This window comes from Podarcis liolepis (genome assembly GCF_965112155.1).
Source record: "Podarcis liolepis genome assembly, chromosome: 7".
In the NCBI taxonomy this organism is placed as follows: domain Eukaryota; kingdom Metazoa; phylum Chordata; class Lepidosauria; order Squamata; family Lacertidae; genus Podarcis; species Podarcis liolepis.
The window spans coordinates 66627800-66652066 of NC_139561.1; the positions used below are offsets into that span (position 1 = coordinate 66627800).

Here is a 24267-nt window from a genome sequence, read left to right on the forward strand (position 1 = left end):
GAATCATTCATAACGTGCCCAAAAGGAGATCAGAGTGGATTCCCTCTCATTCTCACAACTGGTTCTTGGCTTGAGAGATAAAGAAGCAGCAATCCAAAACCCAGGTAGGCAATCTTTGGTCCTTCTGCCAGCTCACTGGAGTCAAAGGGCTTTTCCATTCTGGTACCTACCTCAGTCTTTTGGTGGGTCGTTTTGCAACATTCCTTTGCTCTGCCTTTATATCCAGGTATCCCATTAGAAATAGCCATATTTTATATTCTTAGCAATAGGAAGTTTGGGTTTCCGAATGACCTCTTCACAAGCCCAGGGGCTCTAACAGCTGTGGTACAAGGGTACTTTGGCAAGGTATCATTTGGCAAAGGTATCATAGGCATACTTTGCCATTTGTCTTGGTGGAATTTGAAGAGTTGTGGGGGCCTTGTAGGTGGCAATTTATTGCAGACCTGGTTCTGTGCACACATGCATGTTGTGTGCAGTGCTCACACAATGATATCCTCTTCAAAATTCTGCCCTGCATTATTTTCCCATTTGACCCCGCTTGACGACTTCCATGGAAAATCCTAAAACGTTGCCACAAAAACCTTGCATGCATGAGCCATTAGGGATGAGGGAGAAGGTCGCATCATTTTGCATTTAAAAGTGAACCTGCCTAATGTGTGCTTTCAGAAACAGTACGCAACCCGTAACACAGCAGTGCTTCAATACCCGCACTTCTGCAAACTTAGCAATGCAGTTCTCCTGCCAAGTAAAGTGTACAGAAATGTATACACTAGCAAAAATAAAATTAGAAAATGCATTGTATTAGGGGAGAAAGCCTTGTGAAAATGTGTACATTAGTCAAAATTACATATGAAAATAAGTTTATTAGGAGAAATTTGTGCAAAAATCCTGGTGAAACTTCATGAAGGGGTTTTTTTATATAAAAAAATGCAAATTGTTGTGAAAATGTGGAGAACTGCATTTAAGATTGGAAAAATGAGAAACTCAGCGAATAAGATCTGATATATTTGTCCACCAGTATCCTATGACCAATATCCAGTCTACAATAAACTGCCGTGTGGAAGCACCTCAGATGTTACGGTGTGTCCTCCTCAAGAGTTGCTAAGACTTTTTGTTGTCCCCAAATACATAGGTGTTTTCTCCAAACAGTAGTGCCATGGGTAACTGAAATTGTTCAAACACCCCAATCGCAAAACTGTGAAAAGAAAGGAAATAGAAACAATTTTAAAAAGAGAAAAACTGCATGTAACAATAGAAAAATGTGGAATTGCAAGCCAGGAGCAAGGTGGGAGGGGAGGTAAAGGAGATGGAAACTGGACAATGGAAATAAAATGGGTGGGATAGTTTGTTTGTTTTAATTGCTCAGAAACAGATTGCCAACTGTTTCCCTGTGGCTTTATTAACAGTATTTTAAAAATAATGGGCTGTAGGCAACCAATTTCTACTCAGAGTAGACCTTTTAAAATTATTGGACCGAAGTCAGTCATGTCCATTAATTTCAGTGGGTTTACTCTGAGTAAGATCCACTTTGGACACAACTCTCCTTTGTTTTGTAAATAGATACCAATCCATGGCAGCTAAAAATATACATATTAATGCAAGAATGGCAATAAAAAAATAAGTAAATAAGAAACAAAGGGTGCTTCCAAAGGGCAATTTATGATGGTCCGAGAGCTGAGCTAGATGGACCAATGTCCTGACTCTGTATAAGGCATATTCCTGGGTTCCTAGAACAAGGCTGGATGAGTTAAAAAGACACTCAAAACTTTTTAAAAAGTGATAACAATCACCTGTGAAGACATGTTGGGAAATGGTGGTACCTCGTACTAGGGCAATGGTGTAGTACTGGGGAAATTTCTTGCTGTTGGGAGAGGGACACATTGTCACAGGAGAAAGCTCCAAACATCAAACAAAGACATATGAATAGAACAGAATGCACAACTTTTGCACAGAATAGAATGCAGCAAATCAGGCAAAAAATGGCCAATATTGCCCTTTCCATTTCACACTCTCTGAAGGCATAACATACACTTCAAGGCTGCGTATATACACCATACATTTAAAGTGCACCCCTGTCATTAACAATCCTGAGAGCTGCATCTTACTCCCCATTGTTCCACAATTCTCAGAACCCTTAACAAACTACAGTTTCCAGGATTCTTGGGGGGGGGGTGCTTTAATTTTTTTAATCCGTAACTGTTGGGGTGAGTGGCAATTTGTGCAAAAGGCTTCATCTTGCAAAATATTCTTTGTCACAATAAGCAAAGGCAGGTGAAAATCACAGTTTTTTATAGAATGAGAGAGCACCTGGAGCAAGCATCTGGGAGTAAGCCCCACTGAACTCAGTGGAACTTACTTCTGAGTATAAGGTATAAGGTATAAGACTGTAGTATAAGAGGCAGGGGCTTATCTAGAGCCCCCAATGAAACAGCTGAAGGAGAATTTGAACCCAGCACTGACTGGTCCACACAACGCCATTATCAACTGGTGCTGATAGGAACTGGAGTCCAGCAACATTTGGAGGGGTGCAAGTCACGCACCCCTGACCTAAAAGCATTCCCAGTACTCTTCCCCCGCCCCCCAATTTCCCTAACAGAAATTGTTCCCTACACCCTCAAAGTTGCTATTAGTTCCTGGTGTGAGGAGAACACAGGTAGCCAGAGAAATAAAGCAAACTAAACACAGATATATAATGCAGAAAATATACTTTTCTTAATGCTTTAATTGTTGGTGGGAATGCAGTATGGAATTTATCTACTGACATGAGAAGAGATATAAAAGAGTGTAAGTTCCCTCTTAACTTTACAGTATATCGTTAGACTTTTTGAGAAATGTGGTATCTGTAGTATTTCCTTTGGGATTAGTTTTGAATATATTGACATGTTAAAATTGAAGCAGCGCTTACAAATATGAGACATCAAACCTTGTGAGATGTGGCTACCTGTATCTTTTCCCAGCAGAGAGAGAAGCAGTTGGGGAGGAGTTTTAGTGGACAAATCCCTAGAGAGGAAAGATCAGGAAGCAGTAGGCCCACCCCAAAGCATTTGTAGGGACAAACAGGGTTGAAAGGATCACATATTACCACCCCGATACCATCATAAGCACAAATTGTCATGAATGCACAATAAAAAGGACATCTGATGTGGGAGCTATCTTGTTCTGCAAATATTATGGAGGTTCTAGGAATCTATAATGATCACACGAGTAATGATATTTCTGAAACTAGGAAGAAAATCTACCTCAACTACTGATATAAAACAATTCATTTGCTATACCATAAACATAACAGATAGGAAAAATCTCTCCCCCATCTCTGCTCCCTGTTACAATCAGTCTTAAACCACCTTCCAAGAAAACGCGGATGGAATTCACTCAGTTCACACTGTAGAATTCACACAGAAGTAGACCTACAACATAGTTCTCTTAATTTATTGTTTCCTGCACCTTTTCCCTCAATTTCCCCAAACCGCAGCCACTTACTGCTTAGATTTTTCATTCAGTAAATGAAAAATATAGTGGGGAGGGGATAAATCTATTGATTTTTGCAGTTGGAGTGTTTTCTTGTCCCAGCCTGTTTTAGCCTCTTTAGGTGGAAAAATGCCCCATGTGGTTTTTCAAACAAATAGCAACCCAGGGAAGCAGGCAAGTGTCCTTTTACTGACACGGCACAATGCACGTTGCTTTGTTTGGGGTCATCTTGCCACCCCAAGACATTTGAACTGGTACGGAGTAGAGCTTTTCCGGGTTGTATGGGGCCTTTTACAGGCTGGCCCAAAGGAGGTGGTAGAACCAATGGTAGCTCACTGTGACTTGTTTGCAAAGCATTTTGAGGATAAAATCACTCGCATCCACCAAGACATTGACTCTGCTGTTATAGCAGATGAATCTCATGGGGTGTCCAGAGCACAGTCTAGTCCTGTCGTGTTGGATGAGCTCGAGGATGTGGACAAGTTGCTCGGATTGGTCAGGGCGACCACTTGCACTCTAGACCCTTGCCCCTCTTGGCTGATAAAAACCAGCAGGGAGGGAACAGCTGGCTGGGCCAGGGAGGTGATCAATGCCTCTTTATGGGAGGGGGTGGTCCCCGTGTGTTTGAAGGAGGCAGTGGTAAAACCACTCCTTAAGAAACCTTCCCTGCATTCAGAAAACCTAACTAACTACCGGCCAGTTGCTAATCTCCCTTTCCTAAGCAAGGTTCTAGAGCGAATGGTCACAGACCAGGTCCAGGCACTTTTGGAAGGAACTGATTTTCTGGGTCCATTTCAATCAGGATTTAGGCCTGGTTTTGGCAAAAAAAATATGCTTTGGTCACCCTGTATGATGACCTCTGTCAAGAGAGAGACAAAGGAAACATGTCCCTGTTAATTCTCCCTGACCTCTCAGCAGCTTTCAATACCATTGACCATAGTATCCTTTGGGAGCAACTGTCCGAACTAGGGGTGGCTGGCATCACTTTGCGGTGGTTCCAGTCCTACTTGGATGGCTGTTTCCAGACGGTGTTGCTTGGGGAATGCTTTTCAACCCTGTGGAATCTTCAATGTGGGGTTCCACAGGATTCAATCCTATTCCCTATGTTGTTTAACATCTACATGAAACTGCTAGGTGGGGTTATCCAGAGGTTTGGAGTACATTGTCAGCAGTACGCTGATGACAGTCAGCTCTATTTCTCCTTTACATCTGCAGTTGAGGCAGTGGAAGTGCTGGACCAGAGTCTAGCCTCGGTAATGGACTGGATGAGAGACAACAAATTGAAACCCAATCCAGATAAGACTGAGACACTGTCAGTGGCTGGTTCTCTAGACTGGATGGATGGGAGATCGCCTGCTCTTGATGGGGTTACATATCCTCTGAAGGAGGAGGTTCGTAGCTTGGGGGTACTCCTGGATCCTTTGCTGTCGCTTGTGGTTCAGGTGGCCTCAGTGGCCCGGAGTGCCTTCCACCAGCTTTGGTTGGTGGCCCAGCTACGCCCCTATCTGGACAGGGATAGCCTAACTACTGTCGTCTATGCTCTAGTAACCTCAAGGTTAGATTACAGCAATGTGTTATACGTAGGGCTGTCTCTGAAGATGGTTTGGAAACTTCAGCTAGTGCAGAATTCAGTGGCCAGGTTGCTCACTGGAGCAAGACGGTTTGAGCATATTACCCCAATCCTGGTCCAACTGCACTGGCTACCAGTTAGTTTCCGGGCCCAATTCAAAGTGCTGGTTTTGACCTATAAAGTCTTAAATGGCTCAGGACCGCAATATCTCAAGGGCTGCCTCTTTCCATATGAACCTACCCAGACCGTGAGATCATCTTCTGAGACCCTCCTTCGTGTGCCTCCAGCTCGAGAGGTCTGGAGGGTGGCAACAGGCCTTCTCTGCAGTGGCTCCCTGTCTGTGGAATGCTCTCCCCAGGGAAGTTTGCCTGGTGCCATCATTATACACCTTTTGGAGCCAGGCAAAAACGTTCCTTCTTAACCAGGCCTTTGGTTGATTTGATTGACATCCTATGCCCTTTTAAAATGTGGGGTTTGGGGGGGGGTTATTGGGTTGGTGTTTTTATTTTGATTATGTATTTTGTGATTTTATATTTTGATTTTATTCTGTGAACCACCCTGAGACACATTCTGGCAAGCAATTTTCCCTAATATAATGCAGCTTTGTATGTTATTTCCACACATATATGCATTTTTATGTACAATTTCCCCCAGTTATGTGGATTGTTGCACACATTGATTGGTTGGAGAACTGCATCACAAGATTTGGAAAACAAAGAATTTCATTGGATAGCGGTTCTTTGGTTCGTGTACTTGCTTGAGAACGCAAATTAGGTAGTTTCTCATTAAAATGCGAACAAAGTAACATTTCTGCCCCATCCCTAATAGTATGCAAAGCTAGTCAAGTTAATTTGGCACCTCAGACAGGAGATCTCACCAAATAATAATTGTAATAATAGTCCATCAAACAGATAACAATTTGCTGCCCCTTCATAGCACCCACAAATCAGTTGCCTAAGAGGGCTGCTTCACTCTGTTTAACAGTAGGCCTAAAATGACTGAGACCATGTATGTGAGATGATTTTGAATGTTTGAAGTCTGCTAAACAGTATTATTTTTATTCTAGGAACACTTGAGGCACTGTCCTGGTGAGTAGTTACTTTCTCTGTTAAGCTTTTCCTCAACACTTCGCTCAACACCGCCCAGAAGCCTGCAAGCTGCTGTCACACTTCCCTCCGCCTTGTACCCCCACCCCTCCACCCCAATCTTTTACTGGAAATGTTACATATTTATTTAGTCCTCATCATGCTTTCTATTGAATGCAAACCTTGCTGCTGCTGCTGCTTAGCCATTTTCAACGAAAGCGCTGGAGGATTGGCTGACTCCTGAGTAGTAAAAAAGAAACTACCTCAGACCTCTTAGCTGACACCACAGATGGGGAGTGGGAAATGGTGAGGATTCTTTTTTGTTGTTGTATAACATTTTAGGCATGAAAACACTTGACGGCCTCAGAGTTTGTAGATGTTCTTTGCTGTGGGGTTCTCTAGCAATTCCCACATCAAAAGAGCAATTCCTTCGAGGGCAGTTATACTGTTTTGTCTCTTTCTCAGCACCCACAGAGAGACCAGTGATTTCTAGGTACTTCTGCACCAGGAATTAAACATATTGGTTATAGCAGGCATAGGCAAACTCGGCCCTCCGGATGTTTTTTGAGACTACAATTCCCATCATCCCTGACCACTGGTCCTGTTAGCTAGGGATGATGGGAGTTGTAGTCCCCAAACATCTGGAGGGCCGAGTTTGCCTATGCCTGGGTTATAACGTCAGGCTAGGACAAGGGAGACCTGGGTGCGGATCCCTGCCTAATCACAGAGCCTACCAGGTGGATCTTGGGCCAGTCACTCTTGCCACACCCTTAGCATACATTTAAATCAAATTTTAAAGCACACAGCTTCCTCCAAAACAATCCTGGGGTTTGTAGTTTACCCCTCACAGAGCTACAATTCCCAGCACCCTTAACAAACAGCAGTTCCCAAGGTTCTCTGGGGGACACTGCCTGCTTGGAAATGTTTGAACCTATCTCTCAACCCCAAGTACCAGCAAATGTATACAAATAATAATAATAATAATAAATGTTGGCCTGTGGGCACATTTGGAATTTCAAGTGGGCACTTTTCTCCCCGCTCCCTCAGATTATTTTCCCACTCCACCCCAAACAGAGAGACAGAAAGAGAGAAAAGACCTGCCTAAAAATTTCACTCTCCCAAGGGATCTGGGTAAAAGTTGGATCCAGTAATCAGAGTTTTGAAAAGCACCTACCAGTGATAGAGGAAATGGGAAACAGTGCATTCAAAGCAGTATCATGCCACTTTGAACAGTCACTGCTTCCCCTATATAATCCTGGGAAGTCTAGTTTGTTAAAGGTGCTGAGAGTTGTTAGGAGGCCTCTATTCTCATCACAGAGCTACAACTCTCAGTGATTTAACAATCAATTCCTCCTCCTGCGGATCTCTAAAAATGCTAAGCATATTTACTACTTTTAGAAAATATAGCCATGACCAGTAGCTCCGAGCAAGCTTCTGTTGGTCAGGAAGCTTTAATTTCATCTTGATTTTTTTTTCATTTCATTCAAACTGAAAACGTTTCATTCTTGGATGAGTTGGCTGATGGGCAATGCTAATTTCCACCAAGTGGGTCAGACAAAACCTCAACAGGCCACCTCCTGGTTCATGCCAGGGTCAGGGCATCCCTCCTGCTGAGGCTGCTGCCGTTAACATTATCTTAGCCTTCTAAGTAGAGGGGCTACCAAATCCTCCATCTGGACCCGCTTTTTCTGCTGGGCGAAACAGGAACCATCTCCAGCTAATCCCCTGTAATCCCCTGCCACGTGATATCCTTGCAAAGTGCATTTGCAAAAACATACTGTCAGAATCATCTGCTGGTGGTGGTCCTGGGAAGTGATGGGAATGGAATGGTGAGAGCGGAAGGCCAGGCAGGGCCGCCATGGACTCCCTTCAGCCATACCAGAAAAAGGCAATTCAAAGTAAGTCCACATTTTTCATCTCTGTCTTGGGAGGCAGGAGGTGTGCATGTTTAGCAATCTGCACACTCCCACTGTAAATGAGGACCAAGGCAGCCCAGTGGACAACACTTTGCCTCCTCTTTCATGGAACAGCAGAACTGATATGCCAGCTTAGCTTGTAACTCACACTGTCCTGGGGCAAACTGCAGTTTCTCTGCCTCGGTCCTCCAATCTGTGAAATGGGAATTGTTAGATGGCCTGCCCTTCTCGCAGAGCTTTTGTCAGAATGGATGAGATGCAGCTACACTCTGCTTCCTAGTAATAGTAGGGCTATAGAAATGGAAGTCATTGTGTAAGAAATGAACTGAAAACAAAATCCAGTTTTGAAATAAATGAACTGGTTAACAAATTTTTGTTGTTGTACTATGGGGAAAACTGCTACTTTTATCACTAGGGAACTGCAAGCATGCCTCTAAGCATATGCTAAACTAGATGTAAGGTTAAGATTGCCAAGTGACCAAAATAAATAAATAAATGACATGGACCTCCTGTTCCTTTAAAAGTAACCCTGAGGAGGAAAAATCAGCAGAATAAGCTTTTCAGGGCATGACAATAAATATAACCACCTGCTAATAGCAGTAGACCAGTTTGTTAGAGGCATAAGAACAGGAGTTGGTTAAAAAAAGTTACTAGAGGTAAACAAAAAAACACCCTTGCAGAAGGGGTATAATTGTAGTCTGACTCTAGGATAGGATAAGATTCCCACCTATTTTTTGTTACTGGTTTATGAATTGAAACAGTGTTTATCAAACTGCGGACCAGGGACCATCAGTGGGCCTGGGCCTCAGCACTGGAGCCTGTCCAGTGGTTTGTCACTCAGCCACCCTGCCCCAAATTACACCAGCAGCAGGAGCTCCCCACATGTGTAGTAGGAGTGGGAACTGGGTGTTGTACACACTGTACCTTTAAACAAAGCCAGCCCCAGACATTTTGGCACCTGAGGTGGACCCCAAAATGGCACAGTGTCCTCCACTGTACAGTACCTGAAATCAGCAGGCTGGCCTAGGGGGTGCTGAGCCAGCTGTGGAGCAGCCAAAACTCTGTCCCCTCCAGCACCTCATTGCCAGAGTCCACAGACACCAGCATCTGCCCCCTGAGGCGGCTGCCTTGCTCTGCCTAAATGATAGGGCCGGCCCAGCCCTAGTTTCCAATACTGCTCATGCAACCAGTTCAAAATCATGAATGAGAGCAAGATTTAATTAGATAAAGCAGCACTGTTCCCGAGTTCTTGGGTTGCATTTATCACAACAGTACAGAAGTGCACCTGCAGTTAGGATGGACACAACTTACCTATTCATATGCTCTTCCTATGTAAACACGGGGGATCAGTAGCTCAGCGCCACTTGGACAGATATACCTTCAGAACCTGCAAAAGGCAGAGCAAGCAACAGACAGCGGCGTAGCGTGGGTTGTCAGCACCCGGGGCAAGGCGAGTAATTTGCGCCCCCTAACCCCTAACCTGCCGCCGCTGCCAGCTTCTTCTTGCTGCTGCCTGGTCTGGTCTGGTGTGGTTCTCTCCCGTGCTCAGCGCTGCGCTGGGTGGCCGCTGCACTGTCCCTCCCCCAGATAGTCCCTCGCTCTCTCTCCGCACCGCACGCCTGGCACCCACCCCCTCCACAGTGGGCGGCGGATTCGCACAGCCAACACTGCAGTGAGAGAGAGTGAGTGAGCCAGGTAGGGGCAGAGAGCTGCGAGTGCGAGCGCGCCCCCCCCGAAGTTGCGCCCGGTGTGGCCAGCCCCCCCTGCACCCCCACGCTACGCCACTGGCAACAGATATCCATTTGTGAAGGTGGGTCACTCCCTGCCGACCTGCTGATTGAGCATTCATCCTGGTTTTGCTTGCACAGAGGTTGCAGGGAGAATAGACAATGCTGGCCACTTATTTAGCATTTGTTTCGACTTGTTCACAATGTGACATCAAGCAAATGTTACCCCACACTTCCCAGTGCATTTACTCGTCTCTTTTCTGGTCACAAAAAGCTCCAAATGGAAGTTGGGGGTTGGTAGGGAGAGCAGGTTTATCGCACAAGAGCACCAAAGCAACTCTAATTGCACTACCTGAATTTGCGGGTGTGTGACTGAATCCCACCAGAAAACAGTGATAGCCTGGAAGTGCCCACAGACAATAAATATGAACAAACTTTTCCCCTTCTCTTGTTCCCTTTATTTCTACCTCTGAAATTCCAAATTAGCTATAAAAATATGCATTGATGTTATTTTCATTTCTTATGCGGTTTTTTTATACTAAAAAAACCATTTTAAATAACAAATAATTTGAGAAAGGGGTGAGATATTAGCGGGCAGCAGTACTCCCCCACCCCCAAAAAAAGTTTAGGGGTACTCTCATTTTCCTACTCATATTGAAATACTGCCCCTCAGTGTGGCCAAACTTAGATTCACAAAATGTTTAGGGGTATGCGTATCCCTGCGCCCCCCCCCCAAAAAAAGCACTGGCAGGCAGAATGTGCCGAAGCATACTTAGGGATTGGCGAAACTGCCCTCCCCAGGGTGCAAGCCCAGGGGGGAGCCACAAAAATCACCTATCAGGTATTGGAGTCCTCCCAACACCTGCAGCGACCTTGTCAGCACCTGCTTTGCCTGAATAGGGAATCTGCCAGGATTTCCAGCTGCTGCTGCTGCTGATGATGATGATGGAAAGGGGTCTTTGGAGCATCTTCCAGGCAGAGAGCAGCATGGGTGTCCCCATCTAGCCCCAAGGAGGCTCGTTCCTCCTGTTCAGACAACCTCGCCTGTTTCTCAGATTCATTTTGGGGGGCAGGAGTTTCTCCAGTACAGCTCCTTGCCAAGGGTACAAGGGACCCTAGGTACGCCTCCAGGAATATGTGATTCCAGGAATTGTCACAGATCCCCCCCCCCGGTACCTAGACTTACCTATGTATTCCTGTGAAACCAACAAACAAATAAAATCCTTCACTCTTGTGCCAGGTTCTGTTCCCCATCCCGTGGCTGGATTGAGAGGAGAAGGATGAAGGAAGAGACCAGCGTTCCATGGAGAGGGGAGGGTTTTGAGGATCAATGTACCTACATTGTGAAGGACCAGCTGTACGAACCACACGTCAACCTTCCGCGAGCACAAGCCTCTTTGCCCCGGAACCTGGCCTTCCAACGCAACAGCAACAATGAGGTAATGCCAGTGACCAGCCCAGCAGGGTGGACCTTTCATTGTATGGTCTCCCGGACTGATTTGCACCCCTTCCTCTGTCCGCACACCCCAAGCGACACGAGATGGGGGACGGAATTCAATTCAGTTCGCAAACCTACCTAATTACGAAACAATCTGCAAACTGAAATGCAGCCATCCTTTGCAATGCACACTTTTTCAAACTGTGCAAGGGCAGTTCTCCTGCCAAATAATGTATGCAAAAATACAAATACCAGGGGTTCCCAAACTGTGTTCCATGGACCACTGCTTCATTCAGGTAGTTCCACGGCATCTTTGTAAAAATACAATGAGAAATCATACAGCACCCCTACAATTGCTACAACAGAAAGAAAGATCATTAAGTGGCCTGCCTAGACCCTCAGGGATTTTCAGATTGTCTGTGGGGTAGGGGAGAGAGAAGTATAGGAACAAGTGTACAAAGTTAAAATGCTGATTAGTGAAAACAGCATCCAAAAAGGCATCATATTAGGGGAGTTTGTTCTGCAAAAATGTGTATTGTGCAAAATTGCATATAAAATGCATATAATAGGGGAAACTTGCACAAAAAATGCTGATCAGTTTTCACAATAACATACATACACACACACACACACACACACACACACCACAAACTGATGTGGAAATTTGGAGAACTGAACTTATACAAATGAGCAACTGAGAGAAATCATAACTGACATATTCACCCATCCTTGCAAGAGACAAAGCAATCCCTCCTCATTCTCTTCCAGCTACATCCCAGCCTCCCTCCCGCCCACCTGGCCAGCTTCAGTCTGGCTATCCTCTATGACCTGGTCTGCACCACTGCCAGCCTCTACCATTTCCCCAGCCCCAGCCCTGAATGGGTACAGACTGTGGCAGGTCTTCGCAGGACTGGCAGAAGAACCGTGTCTGAAAATCCCTTCGCCTAGGTTTCCGAATCTTTAGCAGATGCTCCTTGCACAGTTGTAATCTTTTTCTGACTATGACTGCTGGAAAGGAAAGAGGGCTCCAGGCGTTGTGGAATTGACCGTAGGCATATGAGATGCAGAGTTAACAGCCTCTCTGTACACCCAGCTTCCTCTCGCCAAAGTATGTGAGAGGGGAAGGGTGGTGTAGTATTTAAGGAGGGGTCACAAGTGGGTTCCTCACCCGCAGCTTGAGCCCAGCTTTGCTTGCTAGCAGCGTATCAGGCAGTGTGAGTCTCACTTCAGTCTGCATGCTCCAGGCAAGCTACTCCTTTGGGAGAGCCAGAGCTCAGTAGCAGAGCAAGTGCGTTGCATGCAGAAGGTCCTAGGTCCAATCCCTGACATCTCCTGGTTGGCTGGCATCCGCCTCTCTCAGGAGACAATGGAGGAATGCGCCTTTGGGGGTGAAGTCAAACAAGAGTTACAGCTCCTGCAGTGGCTGTAAAGACTGATACTGGAGAGACATGTTTTTTTGCAGCTGGGGCAGATGAAAGCGTTCAGTTGTGCTGATGCAGGTGCACCATTGTGTTTCTTCTTTCTGTGCTCCTCATTGTCTGAAGCCCTGGAGAGCTGCTGCCAGTCAGTGTAGACAATACCAAGTTAGATGGACAAATGGTCTATGTATAAGGTGCCTTTTGTGATGGCCTGGGACTCAGGCTCGGACTCGAAACCAGAGGAGACTCAGTCTGCACCGGATCCTTTGTCTCAGGCATCATCTGAACCAAGTCTGGGGCCTGATCCTGAAGAGTCCCAGTCTGCACAGGTTTCCCTGCAACAAACACCAGCTGGGAAGAGTCAGGGGCCTGAACGTACCCTGGCTCCAGATGTGGGGATTACCTTGTTGCCTTCAGCTGGGCCATCACTTACAGCTGCTCCACTACCAGTTTGGTCAGGGGAGGCTGAGGTGGCCCCTGGGTCTAGTAACCCACCGACGTCTCCCGAGCTGCAGAGACTAAGGTCTGAGAGAAGGAGAGACCTGAGTACTCGCAGGAGTGCTCGCCTTCGGGCAAAACACAGGTGAGTCACCGGGGGATCAGGACCGGCCACTACCCTGACAAAGATAAAAGGCCGTCAGACCTCGCCCCAGGTTGTGGGAGCAACATTGCTGTATGCTAGATCCTGCCTAAGATCCTGTACCTGTCCTTGCCTGGTTTCCTGCCTTGGCCCTGTTGGACTGACTCCCAGCGGAACCTTTGGATTCTGGACCGGTCCTGGACCGTGTTTCATGGGTTACCCCCGGGCCCAGCACACCTTTTTCTTTCTTTCATATTAGCACACTTTTCCATTTACACCAGGGGTGCACAACTTACCTGTTAATCACCTGACATTGCAATGATCTTGGGTGACCCATTTTCCCTTGCCCACGTGGTTTGAAATCCAACCACACAGGCCAAGACACAGCACAGCTTGTCATTGGTGCTTGCAATACCCTATATTCTTGCAAGCACTGGTAATTATGAAGGTGATGATTTTACTGCTATGTTTTCAAATGCACTGGGGTTTTTTTGCAAGCACTATCAGATTTATATGCCTGTGTTTTCCTCCTCATTAGAAGGAGCTTCAAACAGTTTTTAAATGGTTGCAAAGGTGTTCTGGGGATTGGGGAGAGGTGTGTTGGTGACAACACAGGACGCTGGCCAACTGGCCTCCTCCAAAGCCTGCTTTTCCTGATCCATGCATGCCAACAATTTGTCAAATGGGGTTTTCATAAATCACCCCCCACAATTCCCTACTGTATTTGTGGATACAGTAGACTGCTTCTTTTTACTGAAGGCTGTGAGGGCTCCTCAGATATTACACCTGTCTTGATCCTGAATTCAGGTGCCCAGCCAGGAAGGCATGGGAATCTTTCTCAGGATTTTGTCTTGCCTTCCCTGCATACTTGCTGCTCTTTGTGATGCTGTGGTTTGCTGATTTTAAAAAAACACCCCTCACAAGAGCAGCCTTGGCCAACCAGCACATGCTGTCTAGAGCTGATGGGAGTTGTAGTCCAAAACATTTAGAGGGCACCCTGTCAGTGAAGGCTGGGCAAAAGGAAACATGGAGCCCTCCCTGTCCCCACCCCTGCCAAGGCTGCAATGCAGAGGCGTGTGTTTTCCCGCCTGTGATTCTTAAAACCGACCAACCCCAACCGCATTGTCTCCAAACACAGAGAAAAGGCATTTGGCTATGTTCACAACCTTAAGAAGCCACTAGGGGGAAGCAGAAGCTGGAGAAAAAAAGAGGGCAGGTTTTATATTGGTTAAGCAATCTATGCAGAGGGTAATACATGGATTTTTAGAATCCATACAGGGTGCAAATTTCTTTTTTGAAGTGGCTTAACTGGAAGTCCCTCTTCCCAGGGAATCATAGCTCTGGGAAGGATTAGGAGTTTCCTCACATCTCTAAGCACCCTTAAGAGACTACAATTCCCAAGAGGTTGGGTTTTTTTTGAGAAGCCGTTACCGTTAAAAGTTGTACGGTACTGCTTTAAATGTATAGTGCAGGTGGGACCTATAGCATAGATGTGCTGTGGAAAGGAAGTGGGATTAGAAGTAGGTATGCACAACAAAACCCTACATTATAATGAGTCGGCTTATTGTCAACGCTGATTGGCAGTGGCTCTCTGTAGTTTCAACACAAGGGTCTTTTCCCAGCTCTACCTGGGGTTTGAAACTGGGGCTTTCTGCACGCAGAGCAGGGGTGCTTTACCACTTAGCCATGACCCCTCCATCAGCTTTGCATCTTCTGTCTCGGTCAGGTCAGGAAGGTAGACAACACGAGAGCCAGCGTGGTGCAGTGGTTACAGTGATGGCACAGGACGTGGGAGACCAGTACTACAAATTGTACAAGGGAACTTTCAACTTCTAGATTGGCAGGAACTGAGAGCAATGGGAGCTCACCCCAAGAGGCTCAGTGGTTTAGACCACAGCGCCACCCATGTCCCATGCAGAGTAGATACTTGCATCCCAGTGCAAGTAGATAAATAGGTACCACTGTGGTGGGAAGTCATGCTGGCCACATGACTTGGAAAGCTGTCTGTGGACAAACGCTGGCTCCCTTGGCCTGAAAGTGAGATGAACGCTGCTACCCCAGAGTCACCTTTGACTGGACTTAACAGTCCAGGGGTCCTTTACCTTTACCTTACAAGGGAACTCTTCTTCCACCATGCAGAGGTGTTAATAGATTTAGGTTTCTGGAGCATTACATTACAAGTCTAAAATATTATGTTCCTGGTTTCTCTTGGTGTGCTCATGTGCATGAGTCTCTCCTGCCATAAAATATGTGTTTATAAAATCAGCCAAATATTAGCAGGTACAAATGAAGGAGATGAAGACTCAGGCCTAACTTGAATTGACATAGTTTTGGTGCTTCTGTAGGTAATAGCTGTGATCAGCAGAGAGTATATTCCGCAAGGAACACGCTTTGGGCCGCTGGTTGGGAAGATCTACACCAGAGAGAATATCCCCAAAAACATGGATCAAAAGCACTACTGGAGGGTGAGTAACAGCTGCAAAAGACACAATGGCCCCTTTTGGCCAGATAAAATCTACAATGTATTTTTAAAAGTTATTTGTTTGTCTGTTTGCTATGTATCTGGAAACTTCAGATATTGTAACCCAATTGTGATCAAGGAGATGAAGGAGCAGCCCCTTTCTATATTTGGATGGATGACACTTTGGTTAGGAAGAAGCAAAACATCACAAAATGGGGAGTAAGCTTCTGAGTTCTCTTCATTAAGCTGCTTGGTGAAAAGCAGGGGTGTGGGGAGAAAGAGAAAAGCTGGCTTGATGTTTAAGCCACAGAAGTTTGCTTTTAATCAGTCGTAAGATGGAGTCTAGGAGGAGATGGCAGCCTTAAATGGATGAGGCTCAAGGAAGTATTAAGACTGTTGGGAGAGAGGAACACAGAATAATTGGTCCCCCGTTAAAATATATATATCCCATATATACCCAGATCTTCTTTCTCTTTCCCCTCCTCCAGGTTCTCTCTGCAAAAGGAGAGCTCTACCACATCCTTGACATGAGTGACCCCGACTGCAGTAACTGGATGTGCTATGTGAATCCGGCTCCCACCCACCCAGCCCAGAACTTAATGGCTTGTCAGTGCAACCTGGAGATCTATTTCTATACCATAACACCCATCTTGGCTGGAGCTGAACTTTTGGTTTGGTACATGCATGGCGTACCTAGAGAATTCCAAAGCTTGCTCTCAGGGGAGCTGGCAACTAAACCAGGTGAGGGCACTGTAGGTGGTGAACACCACACTTGTCAATAGTTTGAACAGCAACAATTCAGGCAAGCGCCATTTTGTTCCAGGACCAGCAGCATAAACACATAAATCTCCTCCTACACCCCATCACCCAGTTACATATGCTGAGATGGAAAAAGTTCATTTTTGAGAAACAGACTCAGATATAGCGAGAAAATCAATTTTATGTGCATTTTTGATTTGCAGTTCTCAGTATGTCAGCTGAAATGTAGTTTTCCTTCTCTGTGCACTTCTCTGAATTTTGTAATTCACTTTTCCCCAGCCAAGTGATGTGTACAAAAGTGCATATACTAGGGTAAAGTGTGCATAAAAAATACATATGTTAGGGAAAATAACATGCAAAATGCATTCTATTAGGATAAATTGCTTTGCAAAAATGTGTGCCTTTGGAAAAATTGCAAACAAAAATGTCTGAGGAACTGGAACCAAAATGCTGATGGATTTTCAAAAGGACTTTTTATATTGCAGTCTGATGTGGCAATGTGAAGCACTGGATTTAAGATTGGGGGAACTATTAATCCATCTTTACTCAGAACTAGTTTGTCTCATAGAATCTGAAAAGAGGTTTTAAAAATATATATTTGACATTCTTCATTTCTTTCATTTTTTTAAAAAAGAGGTGATGATTGTGGAAGATATATTTAAAGTTTGTCAGATTTTTTTTGTTACTCTTGTATTTCATTTCTCTAAGTAAAAATAAATACGTTTCAAGATAAAGAGCAACAATTAAAAGCAGATTTGCTTCTTACTTTGCAGAGTATCTCATCTCAAGGGATTTCCTGGTGCAGCCCTTCCCTGAGAAAGTCAGTAGACCACCACAGAATGCCTCCAAAGATGACCAAAAATGCACAGCTATTTACACAAAGATAGACAAGGATGAGGAAGAGATAATTGATGTTGAAGAGCTAGAACAAGACATGCCGCCAAGGAAGACAGCAGAAAACCAAAAAGTGGATTCAAAGGCACAGACCCCTGGGAGCATGCAAGAACAGGCCACAAAGCTTAACTTTCCCCAGAATGCATCCAAGGAAGAAGTTGCTTCTGAGAAGCCTGGTCTTCCAAGCCAAAGAGACATGGGCCCAGAGAGACAGTATGGCCCCAGTTGCTACCCATACAACGCAACTACCTCGCTCTGGAAGGAAATTCCGCTCCATCTCAGTAACCCGTCTTCTTCCTGCTCAGAGTGCCAGCCAAGGAGCAACCTACCCCAGGCTTATCACTATGCCTGCAACACCTCAGCTGCCCACCACCCCACATCTCTACTGGCCCCTCAGACCTTCTCATTTCCATTTGAATTGCCTCTAACAGGTCCTAGAGAAATCACATCCCTAAAGTTGTCTTCCCTGGGAAAAAGGCGACCTCCCTCTCCGGGGATGTCTCAAGCTGTCTTCCCTCCCCTCTTGCCACATGGAAAACAAGTGGACCAGAAACCACCAAATCGTTTCTCTTCCCTCCACACCAGAATCTTCTCATTTCTGGACTCTGACCAAGGGCACCCTGCCATTTCACATGGCTCCGTAGTTCAGCAGCTGAAAGCTCCCTCCCAGCTTGCCTGCCAGGATGAGACCATCGACCTCAGTACGCCAAAGACCAACCCACCAGATTCCCAGGAAAGCAGCAAGTCTGCGATGTACCCTCTGGGGAAGAAGAATGGCAAAATCAAATACGAGTGCCATATCTGCTCCAAGAGCTTTGGGCAGCTTTCTAATCTCAAGGTACATCTGGAGACATCCAGCTGAGAACAAATTCATACCAATTATCCTCCCCATCCAGAATTGTCTAATCCTCTCTCCGCATCCTACATGATGCCCTAGATCTGTTTCCTGAAGGTCTGGGCATGGTGACTAAATAGCATTTGCAAACAGCTGGCAAGTACCAGTTTGTACAGTTTGTACCCAGCTGCGCACCCGCCCTAGCCACTTGCTCCACCCATGTGCAGTTGCAGTCTAGGTGTCTATACCTGTGATAACACTGGACTTTCCATTGTGACACTGTGTTTGACTATGGCTGCAGAATTTTATTTTGGGATCAGAATTATGAGATGGGGTTGCAGACATACAGTGGCGTAGCGTGGGGGGTGCAGGGGGGTGGCCGCACCAGGCGCAACATCTGGGGGTTAGGGTTAGGAGGCGCAAATCCACGGGTTAGGGGGCGCAAATCCACGGGTTAGGGGGCACAAATTACTTGCCTTGCCCCGGGTGCTGACAACCCACGCTACGCCACTGCAGACATAGCCCAGTAATATGCTAGGGGTGTGGGTGGGTGGGTGTAGTAAGGGTTCACTCAGGTGTGTGCTCAGTATACCCAGTGCCGGATTTACGTATAAGTTAAACAAGCTAAAGCTTAGGGCCCCACTCTCTTGGGGGCCCCCCAAAAAAATTAAAGGGAAAAAACCTGGATGTACATTTCCAAAATATAAGATAAAAAACAAATAAAATTATGTTCAAATGGCTTTAGATACCTATTAGGTCCATTTAATTACCATATAGCATATATTCAACACAAAAACAGTGACCATTAGTTGTTGACAAAGGACAGCTGGGCATATAAAGGGCCCCATTAACTTCAGTAGCTTAGGGCCTCATCAAACTTAAATCTGGCCCTGAGTATACCTTATTGAAGTTTTGACTACCCTTAGATTCTCTGTTAGTGGAGACCAGCTTGGTAGATGGGTTTTAGCTGAAAAAAGGCGGGGAACTTCAAAATGGTGCGGAATGATAGCATTTTTCTTTATTTGCACTCCTTCCTGATGCACTGTGTGTGGCATACCCTTCATTGCAGATGGAGATTCTTTGACTTCAACCTTGCTCTTCTTTTGGGGGAAGACACATAACTCAGTCGCAGGGGATCTGCCCTGTTTGCGCAAGATCCCAGGTTCAATCCGAGGCATTCCTAGGTAGGGCTGGGAATGTTCCCTGCCTAAAACCCTGGCCAGCCACTGCCTGTCAGCTAGATGTGCCACTGGTCCAATTCAGTATTAAAGCAGCTTCCTCTGTTCCAAACCACAACTGAACCCTTTTGTTCCCTTCTCTATGTCTCTCTCTCTTAAAGACACCCTTTTAGGCACCCCTTTTTCCATCCCTTCCAAGCTCACACTGAACTGTCCTCCTCCTACAGGTCCACCTGAGAGTGCACAGTGGCGAGAAGCCTTTTCAGTGCCAGGTCTGCAAAAAACGTTTCACCCAGCTGGCTCACCTGCAGAAGCACCATCTGGTGCACACAGGCGAGAAGCCACACAAGTGCCTGGTAGGTGGCACTTTTCTTTCCTCATTAAAAGGCCAGGTGAAGTGGGGGAGAGACCATTTGGCCCCTTGGAGATATGTGTGTATGGAAAGGTTACAGCGTTTGGGGCTTTGGGGGGAAATGGTGCTTAAGGAGGAAAGTTATAGTGATATAAATTTATACATGGAGTGGAGCGGGAGAAGTTTTTTCTCCTTCTCCCAATAGTCAATATGAATTTGTCCAAACCATAAGGCTGGAAATATGGAGCGGGAAGCTGTTCTCTGGTCCCTCATTACGGGAAACACAGTTGGTAGATTCAAGGGCCAGGGCCTGGGATAGTGTCTGTCCAGCTGGTTCACTTTCACACAGGCCATCAAATCATACTTAATTTTATCATTGGCTTATTAGGCATATTAATATTTCAATATCTAAGTGTAAGAAATGGATGCCAAATCTTTCTTCACATTTCAGACCTCCTTAATTCTTTTATCATATGTGATTGTTGTATTTGTGTGTTGCATTTTAATTTGATTTACTGTATCCATGGCTTTTTTTTAAGCTCTATATTTGTACATGGCTTTGGTTGCATTACAGTGCAACAGGAAATAAAAGTCTCAGCAGGCAATAGAAACCTACAAATTATCATGCAATTCTCCAGTGATTCATTGGGGCCACACTGAATTTGTAAGCAATTAGGACTAGAAACCAAAAGGAGAAAGCTTCTAATTAAAGTCACATGGGCCTTATTTCTTCGTATGGCCACAAGGAAAGGCACTGCTGAATTACACTATACTCAGAGCTTGGAAACTTTAAAAAGAAACTAGTTCAAAATCAACATGTCCAAAAGAGAACAGTCATGAGCATCCCTTTACAAAGCAAACCAGTTCAATTCACAGTTCAATTCAAGTTGATCCAAATAATCCTTGCTCATTTTTTTCCTGCATTCAGAATGTTGTAAGTCGTTGCACTGAAGTATAAAATACAGTGGTACCTCTGGTTAAGAACTTAATTTGTTCCAGAGGTCCGTTCTTAACCTGAAACTGTTCTTAACCTGAGGTACCACTTTAGCTAATGGGGCCTCCTGCTGCCGCCCCGCCACAGTTGTGCAATTTCTGTTCTCATCCTGAAGTAAAGTTTTTAACCTGAGGTACTACTTCCGGATTTGTGGAGTCTATAACCTGAAGCACCTGTAACCTGAAGCATTTGTAACCCGAGGTAACACTGTATGCTTAAGAAGACTAAGGGAACATCAAAATATACATACAGTGGAATGTAGATGGTTTAATCTCCTTTTCCCGATGATTATGATCTTTAACCTTAAAGGCCCAAAGAGTCTAAAGAGAGGGGGGGGGGGGAACCACATGTAAGAGAATAAACTTGAAGATGAACTAGAAATCATTCATAGTTCTATCCCAAACTGAAATTCAGTTCACCTGGCGTATGGGCAGTACTTCCAGGTATAGTTCAGAGATTTCTGAACTAATTCCGTGAGTAGCATTAAACCAAACTACCGGTAGTTCATTCTGAGCCCTGGCTCTATTAAGCACTATGAGGAAATCGCCATTTTTAATTCTGCTTCCAGCTGATTGTTGGAAAGCAGCACCTCAGTGCTGCTAAAGAGCTCCTAGCAGGCTGCTCTTCTGAAGTTTGACAAGGAAAGGAGCAAGCTCAAGGCTTAATATGAACCGCATCGTTCTGGAAATTAAGCACAGATGAGCCAGTCTAGGGCTTTTTCTGTCCCATAATGCACCAGTGCCTGGGCTAACAAGAAACCAATCTCTCCCCTAGGTCTGCCCCAAACGTTTCAGCAGTACCAGCAACCTCAAAACCCATCTCCGCCTGCACTCTGGGATAAAGGCTTATGCATGCTGCCTATGCCACAGCCGTTTCACCCAACACATCCACCTCAAACTCCACCAGCGCCTCCACGATCACCAGCGCCTACACCACTGCCCCCGCTGCCGCAAGACCTACATCCACTGGGTTAGCCTGGAGGTGCACCGGCGGGGGTATTGCCCGCTTAACCCGTGTGCCAACTGCTCGCCTGCCCAGCTCTGCCATTTCAACGACATGATTGACCGCTTTGACTTCAGCCCGCATGCCGACCAGCTGGAGGAGGGAGAGCCTGATCCTGTCAGGGCTGCTGTGCTAGTGGAGGCCATCATCCTGAGGGAAATGGTGGCAGGTGGTCAGCACAACACCCTCTGCTCACCAAGCCCCCACAGGCAGTTTGCGTTCTTCCCAGCAATGAGCTACACCCTTTGTTTTAAGAGAGAGTCTTTGCCGACACAACCAGCCTAAATGTTGGGCTCAAGGCTGCCCCGCCAGTCTGTGAGTAAGAGGCAGGATGGAAGCCTGCTGACTGCGTACATGCCATATACAGTGGCACCTCGGGTTACGAACTTAATTCGTTCCGGAGGTCCGTTCTTATCCTGAAACTGTTCTTAACTTGAGCTTTTGCTAATGGGGCCTCCTGCTGCACGCGTACATCCCAGGGCAAAGTTTGCAACCAGGAGCACCTACTTCCAGGTTAGCGGAGCTCATAACCCAAAGCGTTTGCAAGGAGGACGGTTCGTAACCAGAGGTATTACTGTATGTATTTAACACACATTTAAAGCACATGACTTGACTTCCCCCAAAGAATTCTGGGAATTGTAGTTTGTTTGTTTTTAAAGGGCACTGGGAATGGCAACTCTGTAAACTACTGTTTCCAGGGTTCTTTGGTGAAAATGTGTTTTAAATGTATGGTGTCTACGTAGTCACTAACTCTGGAAATAACTCCCAAGAGGCGTGCCTTGAAACAGCCTTGGTGGTGATGATGCCATTGAAACCCTTTTTTCTTTTCCCAGGCCTTTTACGTGTTTGGGGTTTTTAATGTTGCCGTTTTACCTTATTGTATCGCTCAGCTGTGTCTTGTTTTATTTCAGTTTTTATTATTTCCATGTTTTATTGCTTATAAAATGTGATTATTCTCCTATTGTATGCTACTCTGAGAGACTTTGCTGAAAAGTGGGCTATAAATAGCCCAAATAAATGAAAGAATTGAGCTGATCCAAGACATTTTGCCCCACCCACGACTGGCATGCTCCTCCTCCCTGGTTCCCCGTGAGGAAACCATTTGTGCTGGGAAATGGTCCCGACCCCTGAATTAAAGGATATACAAGCCTAGGACTTTACCCCACACTTCTAAAAATGCTTTAATTTCTCTTGGCCTTCTGGTATTGAGGCATGGGTAGCATGGCACAAGGAGATTATGCCTTGCTTTATAGGAAAAGTTCTGACTTTTTTAACTGCTAATTTTTTTTTGTTATTTAGGCAAGTCTACACAGATACGTAAGGTCAGCATGTATTTTAACATGCAGTTTTATTTTATAATGCATGTTTTTAACTGTTGGTTTTACTGATATTTTGATTTTTGTTCATTTCTGAAGGTTAGCTTCATTTTAACTTTGGACTTTTATTGATAATTTTAATGTATATTTTATGTAAACTGCATGTAGGTTTATACAATAAAGTAGCTTCTAAAGTCTGTTAAATAAATACACATATAGATGACTAATCCTCCACACCTGCCCCCTGGTGTTGAGAAGTATCCAAGAGTCAAAATAAATGCAAAATAAAATAAATCCATGATTGCACCTCTCAACTGCTTTTAAAGCAGCCACACTGAGACAGGGAGGCAAACTGGGTCAGCAGCATTTGTGGAGGGGTGTGTGAAATTCAGCCCTCATTCTACTTGCTCTGTTTTTCATTAAGCTGTTCTCCCCCCCCCCCCCAGCCCTGCTTTGCTTAACATCCAGCCAGATTAAGTCTTCTGGAAAATGCAGCTCATTGTTCTGTGACACTTTGGCTAGTCCTAAATTGTTGCCTGACCATGAGTGAATTTTAGATTCTTTCCCCCTGCCCACCCCATAGACCAACACAGCTTCCTTTGCTTTTGTGTGTCCTCTTCAGAAAGGACTCTTACTACTACCCCCACACACTTCCCCCTCTGAAAATATCTGTCACCAAACAAGCTCTAATTTCCCAAAAAAATCCTGTATGTTCACATCCATGTCATGCATTTAAAAAGCTCACGTATCACTTTAACAGTCATGGCATCCCCCCTGAAAAACAGACAATCTGAAGGAAGCCATGGCTGTTCAAGTGGTATAAAGGTAAAGGGACCTCTGACCATTAGGTCCAGTCGTGACAGACTCTGGGGTTGTGGCTGAGTGGTTGGGTTGTGGGTTGGGTTGGGTTGTGGGATGGGTTGAGCTGGGTTGGGTTGGGTTGTGGGTTGGGTTGAGTTGAATTGTTGGGTTGTGGGTTGGGTTGAGTTGTTGGGTTGAGTTGGGTTGTGGGGTGGGTTGTGGGGTGGGCTGGGCTCATCTCGCTTTATTGGCCGAGGGAGCTGGCATACAGCTTCCGGGTCATGTGGCCAGCATGACTAAGCCGCTTCTGGCAAACCAGAGCAGTGCACGGAAACACTGTTTATCTTCCCACCTGAGCGGTACCTATTTATCTACTTGCACTTTGATGTGCTTTTGAACTGCTAGGTTAGCAGGAGCAGAGACTGAGCAACGGGAGCTCACCCCATTACGGGGATTCAAACCGCCAACCTTCT

At 45.5% G+C, this 24267-nt stretch overlaps 1 protein-coding gene and 1 long non-coding RNA gene across 4 annotated transcripts in view; one reads left to right on the top strand and one right to left on the bottom strand.

The window, feature by feature from the left end:
• Nucleotides 1-926: 926 nt before the first annotated feature.
• Nucleotides 927-24267, bottom strand: part of LOC310710848 — a 31132-nt gene continuing 7791 nt past the window's right edge. The window contains exons 3-6 of one of the 2 annotated variants that reach the window (XR_014528271.1): nucleotides 20926-20995; nucleotides 9351-9426; nucleotides 1791-1861; nucleotides 927-1195 (exon numbers count right to left, since the gene is read on the bottom strand). This is a non-coding gene — a long non-coding RNA (uncharacterized lncRNA). The remainder of the gene's footprint in view (nucleotides 1196-1790; nucleotides 1862-9350; nucleotides 9427-20925; nucleotides 20996-24267) is intronic. The other variant, XR_014528270.1, reaches the window with a different exon arrangement.
• Nucleotides 5608-23190, top strand: ZNF683 (zinc finger protein 683). 2 transcript variants are annotated; one of them, XM_083511953.1, is made up of 7 exons: nucleotides 5608-6126; nucleotides 11007-11205; nucleotides 15548-15667; nucleotides 16152-16404; nucleotides 17196-18154; nucleotides 19557-19685; nucleotides 21450-23190. In XM_083511953.1, the coding sequence occupies exons 2-7, from the start codon at nucleotides 11047-11049 to the stop codon at nucleotides 21960-21962; spliced, it is 2133 nt and encodes a 710-aa protein (XP_083368079.1). In that variant the 5' UTR covers nucleotides 5608-6126; nucleotides 11007-11046; the 3' UTR covers nucleotides 21963-23190. The 2 variants fall into 2 exon arrangements, with proteins under 2 accessions (XP_083368079.1, XP_083368078.1); XM_083511952.1 differs by lacking the exon at nucleotides 5608-6126 and adding an exon at nucleotides 7509-8021.

What these genes read in the sequence shown, in the direction of transcription:
- ZNF683 (XM_083511953.1), top strand. Translation starts at nt 11,047, where the DNA reads ATGAAGGAAGAGACCAGCGTTCCATGGAGAGGGGAGGGTTTTGAGGAT. An exon ending in AACGCAACAGCAACAATGAG is followed by an intron (nt 11,206 to 15,547) that starts GTAATGCCAGTG and finishes GTGCTTCTGTAG; the next exon opens with GTAATAGCTGTGATCAGCAG. An exon ending in GGCAGCTTTCTAATCTCAAG is followed by an intron (nt 18,155 to 19,556) that starts GTACATCTGGAG and finishes CTCCTCCTACAG; the next exon opens with GTCCACCTGAGAGTGCACAG.